Source organism: Ahaetulla prasina, chromosome 17 (genome assembly GCF_028640845.1).
Source record: "Ahaetulla prasina isolate Xishuangbanna chromosome 17, ASM2864084v1, whole genome shotgun sequence".
Taxonomy (NCBI): domain Eukaryota; kingdom Metazoa; phylum Chordata; class Lepidosauria; order Squamata; family Colubridae; genus Ahaetulla; species Ahaetulla prasina.
Window position 1 is genome coordinate 5,311,879 of NC_080555.1, and position 22,513 is coordinate 5,334,391.

General features: G+C 46.4%; 1 protein-coding gene across 1 annotated transcript in view; it reads right to left on the minus strand.

Moving 5' to 3' along the window:
• Positions 1–17,642, minus strand: part of PLCB3 (phospholipase C beta 3) — a 57,275-nt gene extending 39,633 nt beyond the window's left edge. The window contains exons 1-4 of the mRNA XM_058159943.1: positions 17,459–17,642; positions 5,567–5,644; positions 2,519–2,587; positions 871–1,014 (exon numbers count right to left, since the gene is read on the minus strand). Coding sequence (XP_058015926.1) covers positions 871–1,014; positions 2,519–2,587; positions 5,567–5,644; positions 17,459–17,557 — 390 coding nt within the window. The 5' untranslated portion in view covers positions 17,558–17,642. The remainder of the gene's footprint in view (positions 1–870; positions 1,015–2,518; positions 2,588–5,566; positions 5,645–17,458) is intronic.
• Between the last annotated feature and the right edge of the window lie 4,871 nt (positions 17,643–22,513).

Here is a 22,513-nt window from a genome sequence, read left to right on the forward strand (position 1 = left end):
CCCAGTTCGGACCGGTTTGGCCGAACTGATAGCAATGGCGCTGGTGGTTTGGAGAACCGGTAGCAATGCCAGTGCGAGGCTCTGCCCACCCGCTCGGTCGTTACTTCCTTGTTTTAACCAGGAAATAACCTGTTTTTTGTCCTCTGCGCGTGCGCAGAAGGCTTTGCGCATGTGCAGAGGGTATATATACACACACATTGGTGGTGGCCAAAATTGTGGAACACTTTTGGGAAAAGTGTAGTTTTGACGTTTGATGGCTAATAACGCCACTTTTTGGGGAGAGTTTCAAGACAATCCTATTCCACTGCTGGAATGGCCCGGGAATAGCCCAGACCTTCACCCAATGGAAAATCGATGGAGCCGACTCAAGAAATGTGTTAGTCGGAAGTGACCCAGCAATAAAACCCAGTTAACAGAAGCCATCATTCAATCTTGGTTTCACATTACAACAGCTGCAGAACTAAATGACTTGGGTTCACTCCATAGGAAGACGCTGTAAGGCTGTAATTCATGCAAAAGGTTACCCAACTAAGTATTTACTGACATGGGGATCATTTTTGTATATTCTCGTTTTTTCTAGGGTGATCATTTTTGTATACCTTGTTTCACTTTTCTTCTTGATACTGTAACAACTATTCTAATAGCAAATCCTTCATAAAAGTTATTGTGTTACAATCTTGATTCAATTATCTTTCCATTGATATATCATTTTATGGTACTACTCCCCCCCAAAAAAGTGGTGTTATTAGTTGGTTTTAGAAAATACACTTTTCGCAAAAGGTTTCCACAATTTCGGCCACTACTGTATATATTTTAATATGGTATTTCAGGTCTAAGCTAATGCAGGTTCCCCACTCAGGGCCTCCTTACCTTTGCTGTATTGTCTTGGACAACCGCCATGAAGTTGAGGAAACTCACGTTAACCAGGTCAGGTCCGTGAACCACTGTTAAAAGTTTATCCTCGGGTTGTTGTTCTGGAACTCCAAAGCCCAGCGTTTCCCGAATTTTGGGGTCCTTCAAAAGACAGGAAGAGACATAGAAGAGCTGGGAGAAGCCATCTAAACTGGAAGGAAGTTCTTAAGAAGCAGGGTTTTTTTTTGTTAGAAGTTCTCAAACTTGGCAATGTTTAAGACATGTGGACTTCGACTCCCAGAATCCCCCAGCTAGCATGCTTTAAGATGGGTGGACTCCAACTCCCAGAATCCCCCAGCCAGCATGCTTTAAAATGGATGGACTTCAAATCCCAGAATCCCCCAGCCAGCATGCTTTAAAATGGATGGACTTCAAATCCCAGAATTCCTTAGCCTGCATGCTTTAAGATGGGTGGACTTCAATTCCCAGAATTCCCCAGCCAGCCTGCTTTAAGATGGATTGACTTCAAATCCCAGAATCCCCCAGCCAGCATGCTTTAAGATGGATGGACTTCAATCCCAGAATCCCCCAGCCAGCATGCTTTCAGATGGGTGGTCTTCCACTCCCAGAATTCCCTAGCCAGTATTTCCATTTTCATTAGGGATTTACAACCTGAAATTGTGAGTGTCAGCTTTCCCTAAATTGGTTACTCTCTAGACATGGGGAATTTCAGCTCCCAGATTTCCCAGCAATGTCCATGCTGCCTAGGGAATTCTGGGAACTGAAATCCGCACCCTTGAAAAGAAGACTTCAGTTCCCAGAATTCTCAGCAACAGCCATGCAGGAATATAGAGAATTGAGAATTGAAGGATGGGGAGGTGATCAAACCCCGTAACTCGATAAGTCACTGTATCTAGCCCAGAAAAACATAGTTAAAAACAAATCCAAGCTTAATGCAATGGGACGATGTTCTGACTGGGTCCTTCCAGCAGGCTAAGCTATTACCCTGGTCATCAAATTATTTTAATTTTATTTCCTTGTTTTATTTCATTAATGGAGAGACTGGCTGACTCCAGGCAAGCTTGCATATTAAAAAGTACAAAACGGAGGGGAAAAAAATAATGGACTTTCAACAACAGCAACAAAAAAACTATACCCAAAATCAGAGTTTTCCATGCAGGATGGAGCGAGCCAGTCCGCGATGGCTCAACAAACCACGGTTTATGCTCTGGAAAAGTGCTCCGAACCTGGGGGATGCAACCTGCACCAACGCCAGAGATGGTATTCAGCCGGTTCGCATTGGTTCGCGCAAACCGTTGGCAGAAATTTGACCAAGGTCGCCAAACCGGTAGAGATGGCCGGCTGGCCACGCGCCCCCCCAAACAGGTCCCCCGGTGGCCACTCGCTTGCCCCGCCCACCATGTTTGTCACGCATGTGCATCCAGTAGTGGCGTGTGATTTGGTGAACGGGTAGCGGCGGCAGCACAAGGCTCCGCCCACCCACTTGGACGTCATTACTTCCTGGTTTTAACCAGGAAGTAACCTGTTTTTGACCCTCTGCGCATGCGCAGAAGGTCCAAAATTGCAGGTGCCCGCACAAAGCGCACACTTCCGAACCGGTAGGGAAGGTAAGTAGATTTCACCCCTGCTATAAACCCTAATTTACCTTAGGCAGCTTGGCATAGCGCCCCGTCCGTGTGTCTCGGATGTAGCTGATATCCAAAACGTCCACTTCCTGGCATTTTGGGGGAGGGGGGAAAACAGGCCAAAAAAAAAAAAAAAAAAAAAGGAGAAAAAAAAAGACATTTCTTCAATTAATGTGCAATATTAGCATCGTGGCCCATTTCTGCCACATTCTCCTGCAGCGACAAGAACCGCAAAAACGTGTTAATTAGGCTAAGCTAACGAGGTCTTCCTTCTTCCTTGCCCGCCTGGACGAGGAACATATTAATTTTAGATTTGGGATTTTTGTTGTTGTTGTTGTTGTTGTTGTTTTTAATTCTGCTGCCAAAAACCGCCTTTTGTTAAAAAAAAAAATATCTCAAAAACTGGCTTTTGCATAATTGAAGAAAAGGAAGGAGGAGAAGGGAAGAAATCAAATGTTGCAAACAAATCAGCAACAGCCAAAACATTAGTGTTTTATTAAACACTATTAAGCCGGGTTTTTATCGGTTCGCACACCCTTTGCAGGAAAACAACACACTTCCACAGCCATTTGCTTGCGTTTCCATTAATTGTCCCTAACCAGAAATTTATTGCGAAGAATAACGTGCTTCAGAGTGCAATGCAGGGAGTCTTCGACTTACGGCCACAAGTCAACCCAATATTTCTGTCGCTAAGTGAGAAATCTGTTACAGATTGTTGGCGCCATCGCTACCAGTTCTCCCAACCACCGGCCGCCATCGCTACCAATCCTCCGAATTACTGGCCACCATCGCTACCTGTTCGGCCGAACCGGGAGCATTTCACCCCTGGATTGTGGGTTTGTTTTTGTGTTTTTTTTCTCATCTGTTTTTTGTCTTTTTAGGAAACTCCACTGGGAATTGTGGGAAACACACACACACACACAGAGAGATGTCCTCTCACCCCTCCTGGGCTGGGCCAAGAGTCCGGTTGAAAAAAGAAAAAGAAAAAGGCAAATTAGAGGTTTTGCAGCCGTGATTGTCGAATGCCAAACAACTAATGAACTGCAAGCAGATTGTGTAGGAAAATCATGAGGTAACTGAGAGCAAAAAAATAAAAATAAAAATGGAAAGCCATTGAAAAACCCAAGTGAAAATTGCTTTCTGAAAGGGTAAACAAAAAACAAAAAAAAACACCACACCTGGAAGGTGAAGAATTGGCAATTTAAGGGGTTGATAATGGTGCTTTTTTTAAAAAAAAAAAACACAAAGCGGGAGGATTTTTTTCCCCATGCTGTTTCCAAAGCTGACATTCCTTTGCGAGGTGTGGCTTGTTTTATTATTTTTCTTCTTCTTCTGTTTGCAGGGACAAAATACAAAGAGAGTGCAACCTGAGCTTTGATTTTTATTTTGTTCTGCTTTTTTTAAAAAAAGAGAGGAATTTCCCCCTTTGAAAGGCCGGCAGCGAGAGAAAAAGAGGGGTATTTCTGCTTTTTAAAAATTTTTTATTCTCCCTTGCACTTCTTTTCGCTCTTGTATTTATTGCTATTATTTTGATGTTATGTTTTATTGTATTTTTTATTCACGCGGTGCAATATTTTTATTACTATTCTATATTTTTATTTGCATATTTATGTTTTAGATTTGGCTCATATCTCCGGCCATCCTGTTTGCGGTTGTTAAATTGAGGACTTCCTGTAAACTTCGTATCGTTCGCAGTAGAGGGGAAAGCGGGCATCGTAAATAAATACAATCTTTTTGGAGGAAAAGATCAGGGGGAGGAAGAGGAGGAGGAGGAGGAAGGGATGATGATGGAGCAGGAGGATGAGAGGTTGGACAGGAAGAGGAGGAAGATGGAGGAAGAGGAGGAGTGGGGATGATGATGATGGAGGAGGAGGAGGAGGAGGTTGGAAGAGAAGGAGGAAGAGGAGAAGGAGGAAGCAGAGGAGGAAGAGAAAAAGGAAAAGGAGATGGAGGAAGGAGAGGAGGAGGAGAAGGAGGAAGCAGAGGAGGAAGAGGAAGGAGAGGAGGAGAAGGAAAAGGGGATGGAGGAAGGAGAGGAGGAAGCAAAGGAGGAGGAGGAAGGAGCGGAAGAGAAGAAGGAAAAGGAGATGGAGGAAGGAGAGGAGAAGGAAAAGGAGGAAGCAGAGGAGGAAGAGGAAGCAGAGGAGGAGGAGAAGGAAAAGGAGATGGAGGAAGGAGAGGAAGAGGAGATGGAGGAAGCAAAGGAGGAGGAGGAAGGAGCGGCGGAAGAGAAGAAGGAAAAGGAGATGGAGGAAGGAGAGGAGGAAGAAGAGAAAGAGGAGGAGGAAGCAGAGGAGGAAGAGGAAGAAGAGGAGGAGAAGGAGGAGGAAGGAGAGAAAGACGAGAAGGAGGAAGAGGAGGAAGAGAAAAAGGAAATGGAGATGGAGAAAGCAGAGGAAGAAGAGGAGAAGGAAAAGAAAGAAGGAGACGATTAGGAAGAGGGAGGGGAGGAGGAAGAGAAAAAATCCCAAGTTTTTCCTTGGTTTTCGAAGCCTGAAAACCTCCCGGCCAGCCTGCCTGTCTGCCTTCTTCCAGCAGCACCCGGCCTCTCTCACCCCACATTTCTTGACAAACCAGCTTAGCGGCTTTGAAGCTCTGAAAGGAGGAGAACAACAACAAAAACACCTCAACCTAAAAGTCTGCTACGCAACCCGCCTTCCCCTGGGGTGGCATGTGTGTGTCTGCGTGTGTGTGTGTGGATTGGCACGGCGTTGAAAGGAACACGTATATACGGCCCCCCTCTGCAGCCAGCCCAGATGAGACCCCACGGCAGAGGCGAGCAGGGTGGAAGTGGGCCTGTGCCCCTCGGTGTGTCGTTCCCCCCCCCCCAACACACACACACACACACAAAACCGCACCGCTGGCTCCTGCAATAAACCAAATGCACCCAGTGCCTTTCTGAGTTCCGACATCCGTCCAGCGCGATAAAGAAGCCGGGTGCATTTCGAAAACACAGCTGGTAAAGAGAGGGAGGGAAGCTGGGGAAGAATGCACGGAGGGGGCGGGGAGGGCTGGGGGGAGGGAGGGAGGGAGGGGAGCAGAGGTTAAAGAAGGCAAAATGCAAATACCAAACTCGGGCCAGTCCAGTAGAGGAAGAAGCCTTGGGGGTCCACTCGGAGGGTCACCAGGGCTCGGCTGGTCGGTTCCTGGGAAGGGAATTGAGAGAAACAGAAAAAGTCAGAAATCGGATGTTCTTTTTCTTGCAAATTAGGGATTGTTGCTAATATCCTGGAGAGACCGAGAGATGGATGGATGGATGGATGGATGGATGGATGGATGGAAGGAAGGAAGGAAGGAAGGAAGGAAGGAAGGAAGGAAGGAAGGAAGGAAGGAAGGAAGGTAGATGGATGGAAGGATAGAGAGACAAACAGACAGACAGACGGACAATAAATACAGATAGAGATGGATGGATAAATGATTGATAAACAGATGATTGATAGTTTACAGGTGATAGAAGATAAATAGATGTGTGTGTATACACACACACACACACATACACACAGATGATAGATACATGGATGGATGGATGGATATAGATAGAGTTTGACAAATGGATAGAAAAATGATTGATAAAGAGATGATTGATAGTTGACAGGTGATAGAAGATAATTGACAGACAGATGATAGATAGATAGATAGATAGATAGATAGATAGATAGATAGAGAGATAGATAGAGAGACCGACAGACAGATAAATATACAGTAGATAGGCAGAGATGGATGGATAAATGATTGATAAACAGATGACTGATAGTTGACAGGTGATAGAAGATAAATAGATGGATGATTGATAGACAGATGATAGATAGATGGACAGATGACAGGTAGGTAGATAGATAGGCAGAGATGATTGATAAATGATAGAGATAAAACCTCTGTGCACATTTAAAAAACTATTTTCCACTTTTACTTCCTTTTTCAAGATGGCAAACAAAGCATCATTAAAAAAAAAAATCAGTAAATATGCAGGTTTATGTTCCCATAATGACTTTGGGCCGGTCATTCTTCCCGACCCAGTCTAACCTGCAAGGGCTGTGGTGGAAAAAATTTAAGAGAAAAATGAAGATTTTTTTAAAAAAAGACACGGGAAAGAATTACGCTTCCTGCTTACTGACAAAGTTCTCGACTTACAACCTCAATGGGGTGGGATGGGGGGGGCAGAATTTCCACTGCTATGCAAGAATTCCCCACCCCAGCATGCTTTAAGAGGGGGTGGACTTCAACTCCCAGAATTCCCCAGTCAGCATGCTTTTCCCAAGTAATTCTGGGAGCTGCCCAGACATTGTCCATGCAGCTTAAAGCTGCCAAGCTTCACAAAAAAGTTATCTAAAGCAATGCAGAAGAATTTGGAGGTTGATGTCTGGCTTCTGCCCTGAAGATAGTTTAAAAGTCCTTGACGATTTGGCTCTTCTCCCAGGCCTTGGTGTATGATAGTGGCTGGGCCCCTCTGTTGGTTTTTGTTGGGTTTTTTTTTTTTGCATATTTTTGCAAAAGTTATGTAAATGTTATTTTTTTTTCTAGACATGTGTTATTTCCCCCCCCCTCTATTTTACCGTCTTTACTTTTGAAAGGAGTGCCTGGGGATGTTTGAAAACAGGCGGCCTCTCAATGTAATAAGTTTATTATTTAATAAATAAATAATAAATGTATTTATTTAATAACTAAAACTTAGAAATTCTTTGACCTTTCCTTTCCTCCCCACTCTTGAAAAATCTCAAAAGAGATGTGCCAGTCTAAGCTTCTTTTCACAAAAGCTGTGCTGCTTAAATCCTTTTTTCACTTCCGATATTTTTTTTTTCTTAATTGTTGCCCGTTTAAACGCCCCTTTCAAGGTTTGGGAAGGCTGCCCGCCATCCAGGCAATGACGCCCAGGGAAAAGGAGCACGCCTGCCTGCAAATTTTCCCGGAATGGTTTCGCTCGCTTTTAAACATCCATTTCACTCCTTGTGCAGTTTCCCCTGCTAAAGCAGTAACGACTCAAAAGTGAAAATTCTTGGATCCTGTTTCGCTGGGCTGGTTGGCAGCAGTGGTGGATTTCAATTTTTTTTACTACTGGTTCGGTGGGCGTGGCTTGGTGGGCGTGGCAGGGGAAGGATACTGCAAAATCTCCATTCCCTCCCCAGTCCAGGGGAAGGTTACTGCAAAATCCCTATTTCCTCCTGATCAGCTGGGACTCGGGAGGCAGAGAATAGATGGGGGGACGGGGCCAGTCAGAATTTTTACTACCGGTTCTCCGAACTACTCAAAATTTCCGTTACCGGTTCTCCAGAACTGGTCAGAACCTGCTGAAACCCCACCGCTAGTTGGCAGGCTTTAAAGTAGGGGTCAGGGACTTTAAAAAAAACAACAACCCAAAAAACAGTCACAGATAAAATTGGAAGACAGAATTCCGCACAGGGACAAATCTCACCGTTATGGGATCTGTTAAGACTCTGTGCATTATCTTAACGGTGATAATAGCTGTCATCTTGAGGAATCCGTTGGGATAGGTGGGAATTATGGCTGAATTTTGAAATACGGCATGCTGTTTTTAAGTGAATCTGATTAGTAGCATCTTTTCCAGCTATCCTATTTTATTCAAAGGACAGCCTTCCTAAATATTGGAAGACTGCTATAGGGTGTGTGTATCATATATATCTGTCTATCTGTCTGTCTGTCTGTCTGTCTTTCTATCTATCTTTCTATCTATCTATCTATCTATCTATCTATCTATCTATCTATCTATCTATCTATCTTTTTCTTTCTTTCTTTCTTTCTTTCTTTCTATCTATCTATCATTCTATCAATCATTATATCTATCTATCACTCTATCTATCATTCTATGAGAGGGAAGAGAGAGACAAAGGAGGGAGGAAAGGGGAGAGAGAGAAAGAGAGAAAAGAGAGATAGAGGGAGGGAGGGAGGAGAGAAAGAGAGAGAGAGACAAAGGGACAGAGGGAGAGAGGGAGACAGAGAGAGAAGAGAGAGACAGAGGGAGGGAGGGGCAGAGAGAGAGAGACAGAGGGAGGGAGAGAGGCAGAGACAAAGAGAGAGGGAGAGAGGGAGGAGGGAGGGAGAGAGAGAGACAGAGACACAGAGAGAGAGACAGAGGGAGGGAGGGGCAGAGAGAGAGAGACAGAGGGAGGGAGAGAGGCAGAGACAAAGAGAGAGGGAGAGAGGGAGGAGGGAGGAACAGAGAGAGACAGAGACACAGAGAGAGAGACAGAGGGTGGGAGGAAAGGAGGGAGGGAGAGAGGGAGAAAGACAGAGACAGAGAGAGGAGAGACGGGTGAGAGAGAGAGAGAGAGACAGAGACAGAGAGAGATGGAGAGAGGAGAGATGGGGGAGGGAGGGGAGAGAGACACACAGAGAGAGAGACAGAGAGAGGGAGGAAAGGAGAGGGGGAGACAGAGAAAGAGAAGTGAGAGACAGAGGGAAGAAGGGAGGGAGGGAGGAGACAGAGACAGAGAGACAGAGGGAAGGAGAGAGAGAGAATGTCAGACATGCCATCCAGGGCTAGGAGCATCCCCAGGGCAGACAAAATTTCTTCCCCAGCCAAGATTTTCTAATCCAAACCTCGCCTCACCCTCTGGGTTTGCACGCAAGATCCCGGAAAACCGGGCATGAAAAGATTTCAAAAGAGGGAAGGGGCGGGAGGGTGTGTGTGTTGCCGATTAAAGTGATCTGAATCGGCCTCTTTGCAAAAAAAAAGAAAAGAAAAGAAAAAAAGAAAAAGAAAAAGAAAAGAAACAACCCTTTCCACCAGATTTCACTAGCCGGCTCCCATCGGACACACCCGGAGCGTGACCTCGCACTCGCTCCCTGCCCTCTGGACCGTTATCTCTGTGGGAATATTGGCAGGGGAGAAGAATCCCGGCTCTGCCAAGGGCAATAAAACGATAACTAAAAGGACAAAGGGGTGTCAGAATATATTTGCTCAAGCTGAAAGGAAGGGGTGGGTCTCTCTGTTGTGGATCTCACTCCCCAGTCTCTAAAGATAAGGGGAGGAAAGGAGACCACCAAGCAGCCTATTTAATTCCCCACAGGTGTGGAAGGACTTGCAAAACAAGAGGGACTTTGAAAACTCTTGAAACGTTAACCTCCTGCTGTAAATCACCCCAAGACCCCATCTTAAAGCAAGCTGGCTGGGGGATTCTGGGAGTTGAGGTCCACCCATCTTAAAGCAAGCTGGCTGGGGGATTCTGGGAGTTGACGTCCACCCATCTTAAAGCCCTCTGGTTGGGGGATTCTGGGAGTTGAGGTCCACCCATCTTAAAGCAAGCTGGCTGGGGGATTCTGGGAGTTGAGATCCACCCATCTTAAAGCATCCTGGCTGGGGGATTCTGGGAGTTGAAGTCCACCCATCTTAAAGCCCTCTGGCTGGGGGCTTCTGGGAGTTGAGGTCCATCCCTCTTAAAGCATGCGGGCCAGGGGATTCTGGGAGGAAGTCTACCCATCTTAAAGCACAGTGGCTGGGGAATTCTGGGACTTGAAGTCCACCCATCTTAAAGCCCTTGATGAAGGTATCTTGATGAAGATATCTTTTCTTTTATGTACACTGAGAGCATATGCACCAAGACAAATTCCTTGTGTGTCCAATCACACTTGGCCAATAAATTAAATTCTATTCTATTCTATTCTATTCTATTCTATTCTATTCTATTCTATTCTATTCTATTCTCTGGCTAGGGGATTCTGGGAATTGAAGTCCACCCATCTTAAAGCCCTCCGGCTGAGGGATTCTGGGAGTTGAAGTCCACTCACCTTAAAGGGATCAACATTGAACAACACCATTCTAAATTCATGCATGAGGGTGTTGTTGTTGTTGTTTGAATGGGGCGATTCCAGATGTGTCAACCAATTCCCAGAAATGTCCATTCAAGCAAGCAATGCCAGCTGGGGAATTCTGGGAGTTCAAGTCCCCCCACCCTCAAAGTTGACTGGGTTGAGAGAGAAAAAATTCTTGAAACGGCTGAAACCCGGAGCCAAATCTAATTTCCCAGCGTGGCTCAAATCCCTTCAGGGGGGAGAAGAGACACGACACATTTTTTGCGGGCGGATTTGACCCCTTGGCCATCCCGGATTTTACTTCATCTTGGATTCCCTGGGAGATTCCGCCCTGCAGCTGCTGCCTGAGAAAAGATTTCGAAGCCAAAATCGGAGGGACCAGAAGTTGGCAGAGAAATCCGCGAATGCGTTTCTTTGGACTTATATATGCAAATATTTGTCAAGAGTTCTTTTCACAGGAAAAGGGGAAGGGAAGAAGAGAAGAGACAGAAAGAGAGAAAGGGGTAGAGGCCCTCTAGAGCAGGGGTCTCCAACCTTGGCAACTTTAAGCCTGGCGGACTTCAACTCCCAGAATCCCCCAGCCAGCAAAACTGGCTGAGGAACTCTGGGAGTTGAAGTCTACAAATCTTAAAAGAGCCAAGTTTGCAGACCCCTGCCAAAATGGAGGTGAGTGAGGGGGTCACAGTCTAGAGCAGGGGTCTCCAACCTTGGCAACTTTAAGCCTGGCGGACTTCAACTCCCAGAATTCCCAGAGTTCCTCAGCCAGCTTTGCTGGGAGTTGAAGTCCACAAGTCTTAAAAGAGCCAAGTTTGCAAGACCCCTGCTTTAGGGGGTCCCCAGCCCACCTTCCTCAAACACCCTTCCATCCTACCCCAGCCCTCTCTCTCCTTGCAATAAGGCCTGCAGCCAGCAGCTGTTTAATGAAAAGAAGGACCGGGGGTGACACAACAGCAGTTTTCCAATATTTGAGGGGCTGCCCCCAGAGAAGAAGAGGGGGCCTCAAACTTATTCTCCAAAGTATCAGAAGGCAGGACAAGAAGCAACAGATGGAAACTCTTCAAGGAGAGAAGCAACCTAGAACTAAGGAGAAACTTCCTGACAGCGAAGACAATTGGCCAATGGAACAGCTTGCCACTAGGAGTTGTGAATGCTCCAACACTGGGAATTTCCCAGAACTGACTGGATACCCAGTATTTGTATTTGTATTTGTATTTGTAATTGAAAATGGGGTTTTATGGTTTATGTATTTTAATTTAGGGGCCAAATTTAATAAGTTTTTTAACATTAATAATAATAATAATAATAATTTAATTTTTATACCGCCCTTCTCCCGAAGGACTCAGGGCGGTGAACAGGCAAATAAAATAATACAATATATTACAATAAAACACATTTTAAAAAACTTATTCAAAATAGCCTAAATTTAAAATACCATACAAAATATAAAAAATAAACCCCAATAAAATCCATATTTAAAAACCCTATTTAAGCCAGTCCTGCTCAAAAGAATAGATATATCTTCAGCTCGCGGCGAAAGGTCCGGAGGTCAGGAAGTTGTCGAAGTCCTGGGGGAAGCTCGTTCCAGAGGGTAGGTGCCCCCACAGAGAAGGCTCTCCCCCTGGGGGTCGCCAGACGACACTGTTTGGCTGACGGCACCCTGAGAAGACCCTCTCTATGGGAGCGTACCGGCCGGTGGGAGGCATGTGGTAACAGAAGGCGGTCCCGAAGATATCCCGGTCCTATGCCATGGAGCGCTTTAAAGGTGGTAACCAACACCTTGAAGTGCACTCGGAAAACCACAGGTAGCCAGTGCAGCCTGCGCAGGATCGGTGTTATATGGGAGCCACGAGTGGCTCCCTCTATCACCCGCGCGGCCGCATTCTGAACCAACTGTAGTCTCCGGGTGCACCTCAAGGGGAGCCCCATGTAGAGAGCATTGCAGTAGTCCAGGCGAGAAGTGACGAGGGCGTGAGTGACCATGCATAAGGCATCCCGGTCTAGAAAGGGGCGCAACTGGCGGACCAGGCGAACCTGGTAAAAAGCTCTCCTGGAGACGGTCGCCAAGTGTTCTTCAAAAGACAACCGTCCATCCAGGAGAACACCCAGATTGCGCACCCTCTCCATCGGGGCCAATGACTCGCCCCCAACAGTCAGCCGCGGTTGCAGCTGACTGTACCGGGATGCCGGCATCCACAGCCACTCAGTCTTGGAGGGGTTGAGTTTGAGCATGTTTCTCCCCATCCAGACCCGTACGGCTTCCAAACACCGAGACAGCATTATTATTATTATTATTATTATTATTATTATTATTATTATTATTATTATTATTATTATTATTATTATTACCCATATGTCCATAATGGCATGCTCAAGTAGGGGTTGGACTAGAAGACCTTCAAGGTCCCTTCCAACTCTTGTTATTCTGTTTTCGATACGGTTCCGAAATTGCTTACTTTTTGAGAGGGCAAAATGGTTGTGGGAACTGTCTAGTGAAAAGAAGGATTAGGGGTGACATGAAAGCAGTCTTCCAATATTTGAAGGGATGCCCCAAAGAAGAGAGGGAGGTCGAGCTATTCCCCAAAGCACCCGAAGGTAGGACAAGAAGCTATGGGTGGAAACTAACCAAGGAGAGAAGCAACCCCGGAGGAATTTTCTAACAATTGTGAATAATTAACCAGGGGAACTACTTGCCTCCAGAAGTTGTAGGTGCTCCAACACTGGAAGTTTTTAAGTAGAGATTGGACAACCATAGGGTTTGAGGAAGGTTGGATTTACAGAATAACAGAATTGGAAGGGACCTTGGAGGTCTTCTAATCCAACCCCCTGCTTAGGCAGGAAGCCCTATACTACTTCAGGCAAATGGTTATCCAACATCTTCTTAAAAACTTCCAGTGCTGGAGCATTCACAACTTCTGGAGGCAAGTAGTTCCACTGGCTAATTGTTCTCACTGTTAGGAAGTTTCTCCTTAGTTCCAAGTTGCTTCTCTCCTTGACGACCTCCAAGATCCATGTTCCAAGTCTGTTATTCTGCAAAGTTCAGCCTTCACCTTCTTCCCTACCTCAGCAGGTCTGGGGGACACCGCAAAGGAGAAACGGAGGCGCTTTTTGGAGACCCACAAAAATGGAGTGTGTGTGTGTCTGCAACCCACAACCACAAGTCCCTTTGCAATGCCACAAATTGCCAACTTCCTTCTGTCCCTGTGAGACAGCCGGTTTGAAATATTTGAGATGTGATTTGGAAAGGTTCAGCAAAAGAATATATATATATATATATATATTTTTTTTTTTCTCCTAGAAGCATGAAGCTGTAAACACCTAGCCTGAAGATGACGAATGGGATTTCGTGGAAACGTCGCCAAGATACTTCCAATTTTACGCGGGAGAAAACCCAAATAACCAAAGACATACATACATACATACATACATATACATACATACATACATATATATATATATATCTTTGTTATTCAGCCCACGTAGTGGCGATGTTTCAACGAAATCCCATTCGTCATCTTCATGCTTCAGCTTCATGCTTCCAAGACACTTCCAGAAGCACGAAGCTGAAGCCTGAAGATGACGAATGAGACTTCGTCGAAACATCGCCAAGACACTTCCAATTTTACGCGGGAGAAAACCCGAATAACCAAAGACCTACATACAAACACCCGCGAAAACCTCAGAAAATAAATATGCATACATACATATATATACATATACATATACATATACATATACATATACATACATATACATAGATATATACATATAGATATACATACATACATATATATATACATATATACATATATATATATATATATATATATATATATATGTCTTGGCGATGTTTCAACGAATCATTCGTCATCTTCATGCTTCAGCTTCATGCTTCAGCTTCATGCTTCAGCTTCATGCTTCAGCTTCATGCTTCAGCTTCATGCTTCAGCTTCATGCTTCAGCTTCGTGCTAGCAATGTGTGATCGCAGCTGTTTCAGCAACAGAAACAGAAACAGCTGCGATCACACATTGCTCCCAGAAGCACGAAGCTGAAGCCTGAAGATGACGAATGAGACTTCGTCGAAATGTTGCCAAGACATTTCCAATTTTACACAGGAGAAAACCCGAACAACCAAAGACCTACATATATATATATATATATATATATTTCTGAGCAGCTCTGAGCTTTTCTTCTTTCAATTGGTGTGGGGGGTCCCCTTTCTCCGCACTCCTCCCTCTCTATTTCTCTGAGTCCCTCGGCATCAGAGGCTCAGTTGGCTGCGATATCTCTTTTATTTTGACTGTTTTTTTTCCTTTTCATTTCTAGGCTCAACTTGGCTACTTCCTTTTTTGGGATTGGAGAGAAGGAAGTAGTCAATTCACCCCAGGGCGGGTTGCCGAGTGGCTGTTGAAAGTTGTGAGGTTGTGAAACCCACAGGGGGAGGGGGGGGCGAGGAAATGCATGAACCAGAGTGGGTATGCGTGTTGAGGGGGGGGGGGAGAGAGAAAATGGGAGGTAAGGAAGGACAGCAGAAAAGGCAGCGGGAGGCTTTAAGGAAAAAAAATGTGAATTCCAGAGGATGAATTGGGATATTTGGGGGAGAAACTCAGCTGGGAAGATTTCACAGAAAGAAAAAAATGTTAGGAATTATTAGCGCAGTAAAGACCGCAACGCGGTTTAGCAATTCACCCCTAGCTCTCTTTCGCAAGCTGAGTTTACCAACTTTTCAGCCGGGTGGACTTCAACTCCCAGAATTCCCTAGCTAGCTTTGCCGCTTGTGGAGATTTCTGGGAGTTGAAGTCCCCCCTAGTCTTTAAAAATGGCCCAAAGTTTGAGAAACACCCGTTTTCTAAATCGAGGAGAGTTTTCGGAGTGGGGCGATTCCAGATGGGTGGACTTCAACTCCCAGAAGTCTCCGCTGCGGCAAGCCAACGCCAGCTAGGGGAATTCTGGGAGTTGAAGTCCACCCAGCGTAAAGTGGCCAAGGTTGTCTTGGCTGCCGATTCCCACCTGCCCATGTCTCCAGCTTCAGGGAGCCACCAAGGAGACCCCTCCCCAAAAAATTAGTAAGCATCGTCCCAAACACCAGGAAACAAGAAATGTGACTGCAAAGCTAGCTTGGATGGACCATAGGATCAAGATTTTGGAAGGGGGGGAGGGAGAAGAGCAGGGGAAGGGGCCGCTTTCTAAAAGGACCCAGGGGGTCTTTTTAAGGGGAAAGGCTGTTAGAGAAGGGGGGGGTTAGAATCTTTGCAAGGGGAGGGGCTCTTAGAGAAGGAGAGGAGTAGAGGAGGGAGTGCGGCCCAAGCAGGCCTAGGAACTCAAAGCCAATTGATGGGGGGGGGGTCGTTTCTGCAACTGCTCCTTTCCCAAAGGAATCACAGCAAATAAAGCAAATGCTTGCACACGTGATGAATTGACAAGCAAGGAAGGAGCAAAGGATGAGCAATGGACACACACACACACACACACACACACACAGCTTAAAAAAGAGGGAGGGGTCTTCTGGGGGGAGGGGCGAGATGCCCATGGAGAAAGAGGGAGCCAGATTGCGGGAGAAATTTGCATAAGGAAAGAGTTTTCTCTCCCCCCCCCCACTTTTTAATATATATATATATATATATTCCACCCTCCTCCTGCCGCTACAAAGAATTAGGAAGTTTGGAAGGAAAGGAATTTAAGAGCATCTTACGAAATAAAAGGATGGAGGGGAGGGAGAGAGAGAGAGAGAGAGAGAGAGAGAGAGAGGGAAAGAAAGAGAAAGAAAGAGATAGAGAAAGGGAAGGAAGGAAGGAAGGAAGGAAGGAAGGAAGGAAGGAAGGAAGGAAGGAAGGAAGGAAGGGAGGGAGGGAGAGAGACAGAGAAAGAAAGAAAGAAAGAAAGAAAGAAAGAAAGAAAGAAAGAAAGAAAGAAAGAAAGAAAGAAAGAGGCAAGGGAGCCAGCAGCCATTCCGGCTGGGGGTGGTATCCTTTGCGCCCCCTCCCCTACAGCAGCAGACAAGGGGGGGCATAACTCAGTGGAAAGTGAAAGGACTTCCAGGAAGGACTCTCTCCCACCCACCACCCACCCAAGTGCCAGCAAGAAAAGATAAAAAAAAATAATCCAGAAAAGAGTTTGTTTGTCTGTCACTCTCCCCCACCCCACGCAGGCGGTTCCCCTCCCCACCTCCCCCACTCCCGGATGTAAAGACGCGGGGGTGCGAAGAAAGGGAAAGTGGGCGAGGGAGGGGCGGGGTGGGGGTCTTTTGAAAGGGCTTGCAACGAAAGAGAGACGAGGAAAGGAAAGGGGGAAAGGCAAGAAAACTTTGCACCTCCGCGAGGCAAGGAAGGAAGGAAGGAAGAAATAAAAAAAAGAAAGAAAGAAAGAAAGAAGGAAGGAAGGAAGGAAAAAGAAGAAGAAGGTAGGAAAAAAGGAAGGAAGGAAGGAGAGAGAGAAGGAAGGAAAAGAGAAGGAGAGAGGAAAAGAAGGAAAGAGGGGAGGGAGGGAAGGAGAAAGGATGGAGAGAGGAAAGGAGAAAGGAAGGGGTAGAGAGGGAAGGAAGAAAAAAAGGAGAGAAAGAAGGGAGGGAGGGAGGAGAGAGGGAGGGAGGGAGGAGTAGAGAAGGAAGGAAGGAAAAGAGAAGGAGAGAGCAAAAGAAAGAAAGGGGAGGAAGGAAGGAAGCAGAGAGGAAGGGGGAAGGGAAGAGTAGAGAGGGACAGAAGGGAGGGAGGGAGAAAGATAGGAGATTGGAAAGAAGGGGGAAAGGAGGGAGTAGAGAGGGAAGGAAGGAAAAGAGAAGGAGAGAAAGAAGGAAGGAACGGAGGGAGGAGAGAGGAAGGGAGGAAGCAGAGAGGAAGGGGAAGGAAGGGGTAGAGAGAGAAGGAAAGAAAAGAGAAGGAGAGGAAGAAGGAAGGAATGGAGGGAGGAGAGAGGAGAGAGGAAGGAAGGAATGGAAGGAGGAGAGAGGAAGAGGGAAGGAAGGGGTAGAGAGAGAAGGAAAGAAAAGAGAAGGAGAGAAAGAAGGAAGGAATGGAGGGAGGAGAGAGGAGAGAGGAAGGAAGGAATGGAGGGAGGGAGGGAGGGAGGAGAGAGGAAGAGGGGAGGAAGGGGTAGAGAGAGAAGGAAAGAAAAGAGAAGGAGAAGAGCGAAAGAAGGAAAGGAAAACAAGGGGGCTCGTGCCCCGGGGTGGTTTTTTTTTTGGGGGGGGCTCACTCACCTCGTCCCATTTCATGAACTTGCTGCCCTTGATGAGGGTCTCGGGCACGCGGAGGGGCTCCAGCTGGAGCGCGTGCACCCCGGGGCGCGCCCCGGCCATGGCTGCGCACTGCTGGCCAGGGACCACCGCCGCCGCTCTGGCCGCTTCTTGCCTGCCTTTCCCAGGGCCGGAGCCTCCGGAGGCAGCGAGGCGGAGACTGAGCGGGAGGTGGGTCCGGGCCGGGCGGGGGGAGGAGAAGAAGCTTAAAGAGGCTGGCCCGGTTCTCCCCCCACCCTCCCCACCCCGCCCCGGGGAGGAGCGGAAGAGCCCAAGCGGAGAGCAAAAAGTTAGCCAACTTTTAACCAAAAAGTTAGGCAGCTTCCCACGAGGGTGGCAGGACTGCAGAGCCCATCGTTCCCCGCCGGGGTGGCCTTAGAAGCCAGATCCATGGGCTTTTAATAAGGGGAGGGGGCTTGGAGGAAGGATTCTGGCCAGGGAGTTGGGGTTTGGGGTGGGGGAGAGATAAAAGCGAAGGGAGGGGGGCCAGAAAAGTTTACAAAGTAAATTCTGGAGATGCGTCTCCAAAGAGAAGCAAGGAAACAATGTGTCCAAAAATAAAAAACACCACAAAAAAACAACAACAACAAAAGGCAGAATGGTACAGAATAGTCCTCGGGCTTATGACCGGAATTGGTTCAATCGGGAACGTCCAGTTGCAGAGCGAGGCGGTCGTTAAGAGAGTCGCGTCCAATTTTACGGCATTTTTTTAAAAAAAAAAAAGCTGGAGAGGTTCCACTTGGATTCCGGCAAATGCCTGGAAAAACCTCATTTTTTCCCCCCAAAAAATGTCATTCCGGCTTCTGCAACTTTGAATGTTTGGAATTCTGAATTCTGAGGTTTTTTGTGTTTTTTTTGAAGTCTGAATTTTTGGCACGCTCTGCGTCTGTTTATATTTGTATTTGTATTTGTATTTTTTCCCCCCTTTTCCGGATCTTGTTTACTAGTCCTTCGGTTCCTGCTGAGATTCTCCGCTTAAAACCTTCTGGAAGTTTGAAAGTAAAGTCGGCTGCCTTTCTCCCTCCTTCCCTGGATCCCAGCCAAGTTGGCTTTAATGCTCGCATGCTGTTAAATATGTTCGGGCGAAAGCCAAAATAAATCTCTTGGATCTAGGATCCTTCGGTTCCTGGGAAATCCTCGACTTTCCAAGCAACTTCACGGCCGTGGCATTTCTAATTTTAAGCTTCTAAACGTTACCCAGATGGCTCTTACGAAGACAGACTTAACAACAGGTCGTTTACTGACCGTTCCAAAAGTGACGGCGGCGCTGAAAAACAAGGGGACTTAGTGGGACCCCTTTTCGCGCTTAACGACCGGCGCAGGTCGCGTGATCGAAATTCAGACGCTCGGAAACGGACTCGTGTTTAGGATGGTTGCAGGGTCGTGACGCCAGGATCCCCCCTTCGGCGACCGTCGGACAAGCAAAGTCAAAAAAGGGAAGCCGGATTCGCTGAACGACCCGTGTTGCTAACTTAAATGAACCGCGGGGATTCGCTTTGCAACCGTGGCCGGGAAAGTCGTAAAACGGGGCGAATCTCACTTAACAACTAGCAAATTCAGACGCTCGTATTGATGATGACGGTAGCAGTGTTCCCAGGGTGACGTTGATCCCCTTTTTGCGACCTTGGGACAAGCCAAGTCAATAACTTAACGGCCGTGTTGCTAGCTTAACGACCGCGGGGATTCGCTTAACAACCGGGGCAAGAAAAGTCGTAAACTGGGGTGAGAGTCACTTAACGACTAGCAACAGAAAGTTTGGGCTCCGTTGCAGTTGTAAGTCAAGGACTACCTGTATGGTGGCTACTTATTTCTCCAGCTCTTTGTTTTAATGTGAGGACTAGCAGCTTGCTCAATCGTTCAAACCTTGCGACAAGCGAGAGGGTGAAAGCCACAAAGGTTGGCTCAGACTTTTGAAAGAGCTGCTGGCTGGGATCCTGGAGCAGAGTTTTCCGCACTTTTCTGGCACCTCCAAAAAGGACCATCGTCCCCCATTTTTTTGGTGACCTGCTACTATGCAGAAAACCATCCCTGCAAGGCCTGGAGAGTCACCAAGCTCGGAGCGTTTTCCTTCATTTGGCAGAGCGAAACAAAGACTCTGGCAGGTTTTCCTTGGCTGCGGAATCAAAACAAGATGTATTCCGCAGGTAGTCCTCGATTTACGGCCACAATTCCGGGAACAGTTGCTAAGTGAGGTAGCTGTTCCCCGAGTTGCACCCGATCTCTTGGTCCTTGTGCGAATTGCTGCGGTTGTTAAGCGAACCACATGGTTGTTAAGCAAATCCGGTGCCCCCCCCGCCCCCCACCCCGCCCCGTTGGCTTTGCTTGTCGGAAGCCAGCTGGGAATTATTTTAGTTCTTATTTTAGTTTTTAGGCCATAAATTGAATTAGTTTTTTATATTGTTCTTACTTGTATTATATGTATTTTTTACTGGCTGTGAACCGCCCTGAGTCCTTTGGAGAAGGGCGGTATACAAATTGAATGAATGAATGAATGAATGAATGAATGAATGAATGAATGAATGAATAAATAAATAAATAAATAAATAAATAAATAAATAAATAAAGGTTGGCAAGGGGTGATCACGTGACTCTCGGATGCTGCAACTGTTTTAAGTACATGCCAGTGGCCAAGCCTCTGAGTTCTGATCACATGACCTGCAACGGTCCTAAAGGAGAGGGACTGGCTGTAAATTCTTTTTTTTTCCGTAATATGTTGTAACTTTGAACGGTCGCTAAACGATTCGTTGTTAAGTCAAGGGACTGCCTGGCACCAGCGACCTCGGGCGCCGGGTTTTGTAAGCTGCAGTACCACTTTTGAACCACTGGTGATGCCCAAGCCCGGTGATGAGAAGCCACGGCAGACAGCGCCCTCTACGGGTGAAGAAGTGACGCCACAGGGTCTGAAAAAGCGGATTTGAAGCCGGAGCTTCGTAATACAGGGTGGATCTCTTTAGAAAAAGGAGTTAAAAGGCTCCTTGTCTCTCATGTGTGTGTGTGTGTGTGTGTGTGTGTGTGTGTGTGTGTGTGTGTGTGTGTGTGTTGTAGAAGATGGTTTTGGCCTCTGGTTGTCTTGAGGGATGGTCAATTCTTAAAGGGTTGTTTTAAAAAAAGAGGGGAAAGAGAAAAAGAATGGGAAGTTTTCCTTCTTTTCCTTTCTTTCTTTCTTCCCCTTCCTTCCTTTCCCCACTCTTTTTCTTTCTTTCCTTCCTTCATCCCTTCCTTCCTTCCCCCACACCTTTTCCCCCCTTTCTTCCTGCACCCTCTTCTTTCTTCATCCTTTCTTCTCTTTCTTTCCTCCCTCCTTCTTTCTCTTCTTTCTTTGCCTTACTTTCATCTTTTCTTTCATCTTTTTTCCACACCACTTCCTTCCTTCCGTCCTCCTTTCTCTTTCTTCGTCTTCTTACTTTCACCTGTTCTTTCATCTTCCTTTTCCCATTCCTCTACCTTCCTTCCTTCTCTTCTCTTCTCTTCTCTTCTCTTTTCTTTGCCTTTTTACTTTTTTCATCTTTTCTTTCTTCATCTTCCTTCCTTTTCCCACTCTTCCTTCTTTCTCCCCCTCCTCTTTCTTCTTTTCCTTCCTTCCTTCCTTCTTTCTCTTTCTTCCTTCCTTCCTTTCCCTTCCTTCCTTCCTTCCCTTCCCTTCCCTTCTTTCCTTTCTTCCTTTCTCCCTCCCTCCCTCCCTTCCTCCCTTCCTTCCTTCCTTTCTTTCTCTCTCTCTCTCTCTTTCTTTCCTCTGATGTTTTGCAGGAGAGCCAGCTGTCCAGTTTGAAAAGGATAGGAACCAAATACTTTTTAAAATCTGCCTGCTTCTGAGCAAAGCGTCCGTCCATCGCATATCTGCTGTGGGTGGGCATTTTGTATCATACAGACCCTGCTCTTTTTAAAATAACTTACAAGTTCGCAGCTGAACAGAGCCGAAAAGTTGGGAGTTAGGGTGAGTCAGATTCTGGGTGAAGAAAGTGAAATTTCCTGTCTTCTGCTTGTGGCAGGGGATGATGGAACCTGCCATCCCACAGGGCTACAAGCATGCGAGGTTGTAGAAAACACAGGAAAAGCCTCAAAAAATATCCTCGAAAGAGATGGATGAACTATTTATTTATTTATTTATTTATTTATTTATTTATTATTCATATTTGTATACCGCCCTATCTCCCGAGGGACTCAGGGCGGTTCACAGGCATATAAAACACTTATATACAAATTAAAATAAACATTAAAAAACTTATTCTAATGCCCAATTATTAAAAATAGAAATATAAATATTAAAACCAATTTAAAACCCCTATAAATTTAAAATCTAAGCCAGTCCTGCACAGATGAATAAATGTGTCTTGAGCTCGCGACGGAAGGTCCGGAGGTCCGGAAGTTGACCGAGTCCTGGGGGGAGTTTGTTCCAGAGGGTGGGAGCCCCCACAGAGAAGGCCCTTCCCCTGGGCGTCGCCAGACGACACTGCCTAGCTGACGGCACCCTGAGGAGTCCCTCTCTGTGAGAGCGCACGGGTCGGTGAGAGGTATCCGGTAGCAGTAGGCGGTCCCGTAAATAACCCGGCCCTATGCCATGGAGCGCTTTGAAGGTGGTTACCAAAACCTTGAAGCGCACCCGGAAGGCCACAGGCCACTAAACCGCAGAGCCCACCCCCCCAACCCCCTGGATATACACCTGGCTGGCGTGTGATTAGAACTTGGATGAGAGACCACAAGGAGATCACGTGACCGGCCGAATAGAGAGCGAAATAAAAGAAATTGCAGAAAAGCAAGCAGTTCGGAATCCCTGCCAAGAACTTCACCCGGATGCCTCCGTAAGTCGCCAGCTCAAAGGAAACAAGACTAAACATTTTAAAATTAAAGTGCATGGAAATTAACATGCATTTTGGCTCACGCGGTAGCTTGTCTTGGCCCCGCCCATTCCGGTTTCTTGCATACGTTTTTGCATATAAATCTTGTTTCGATTATGGACATTTTTTGTTTTGTTTTGTTTAGGTGTTTGTTGTTTTATTTCGACTCTACCCCAAAACGGCC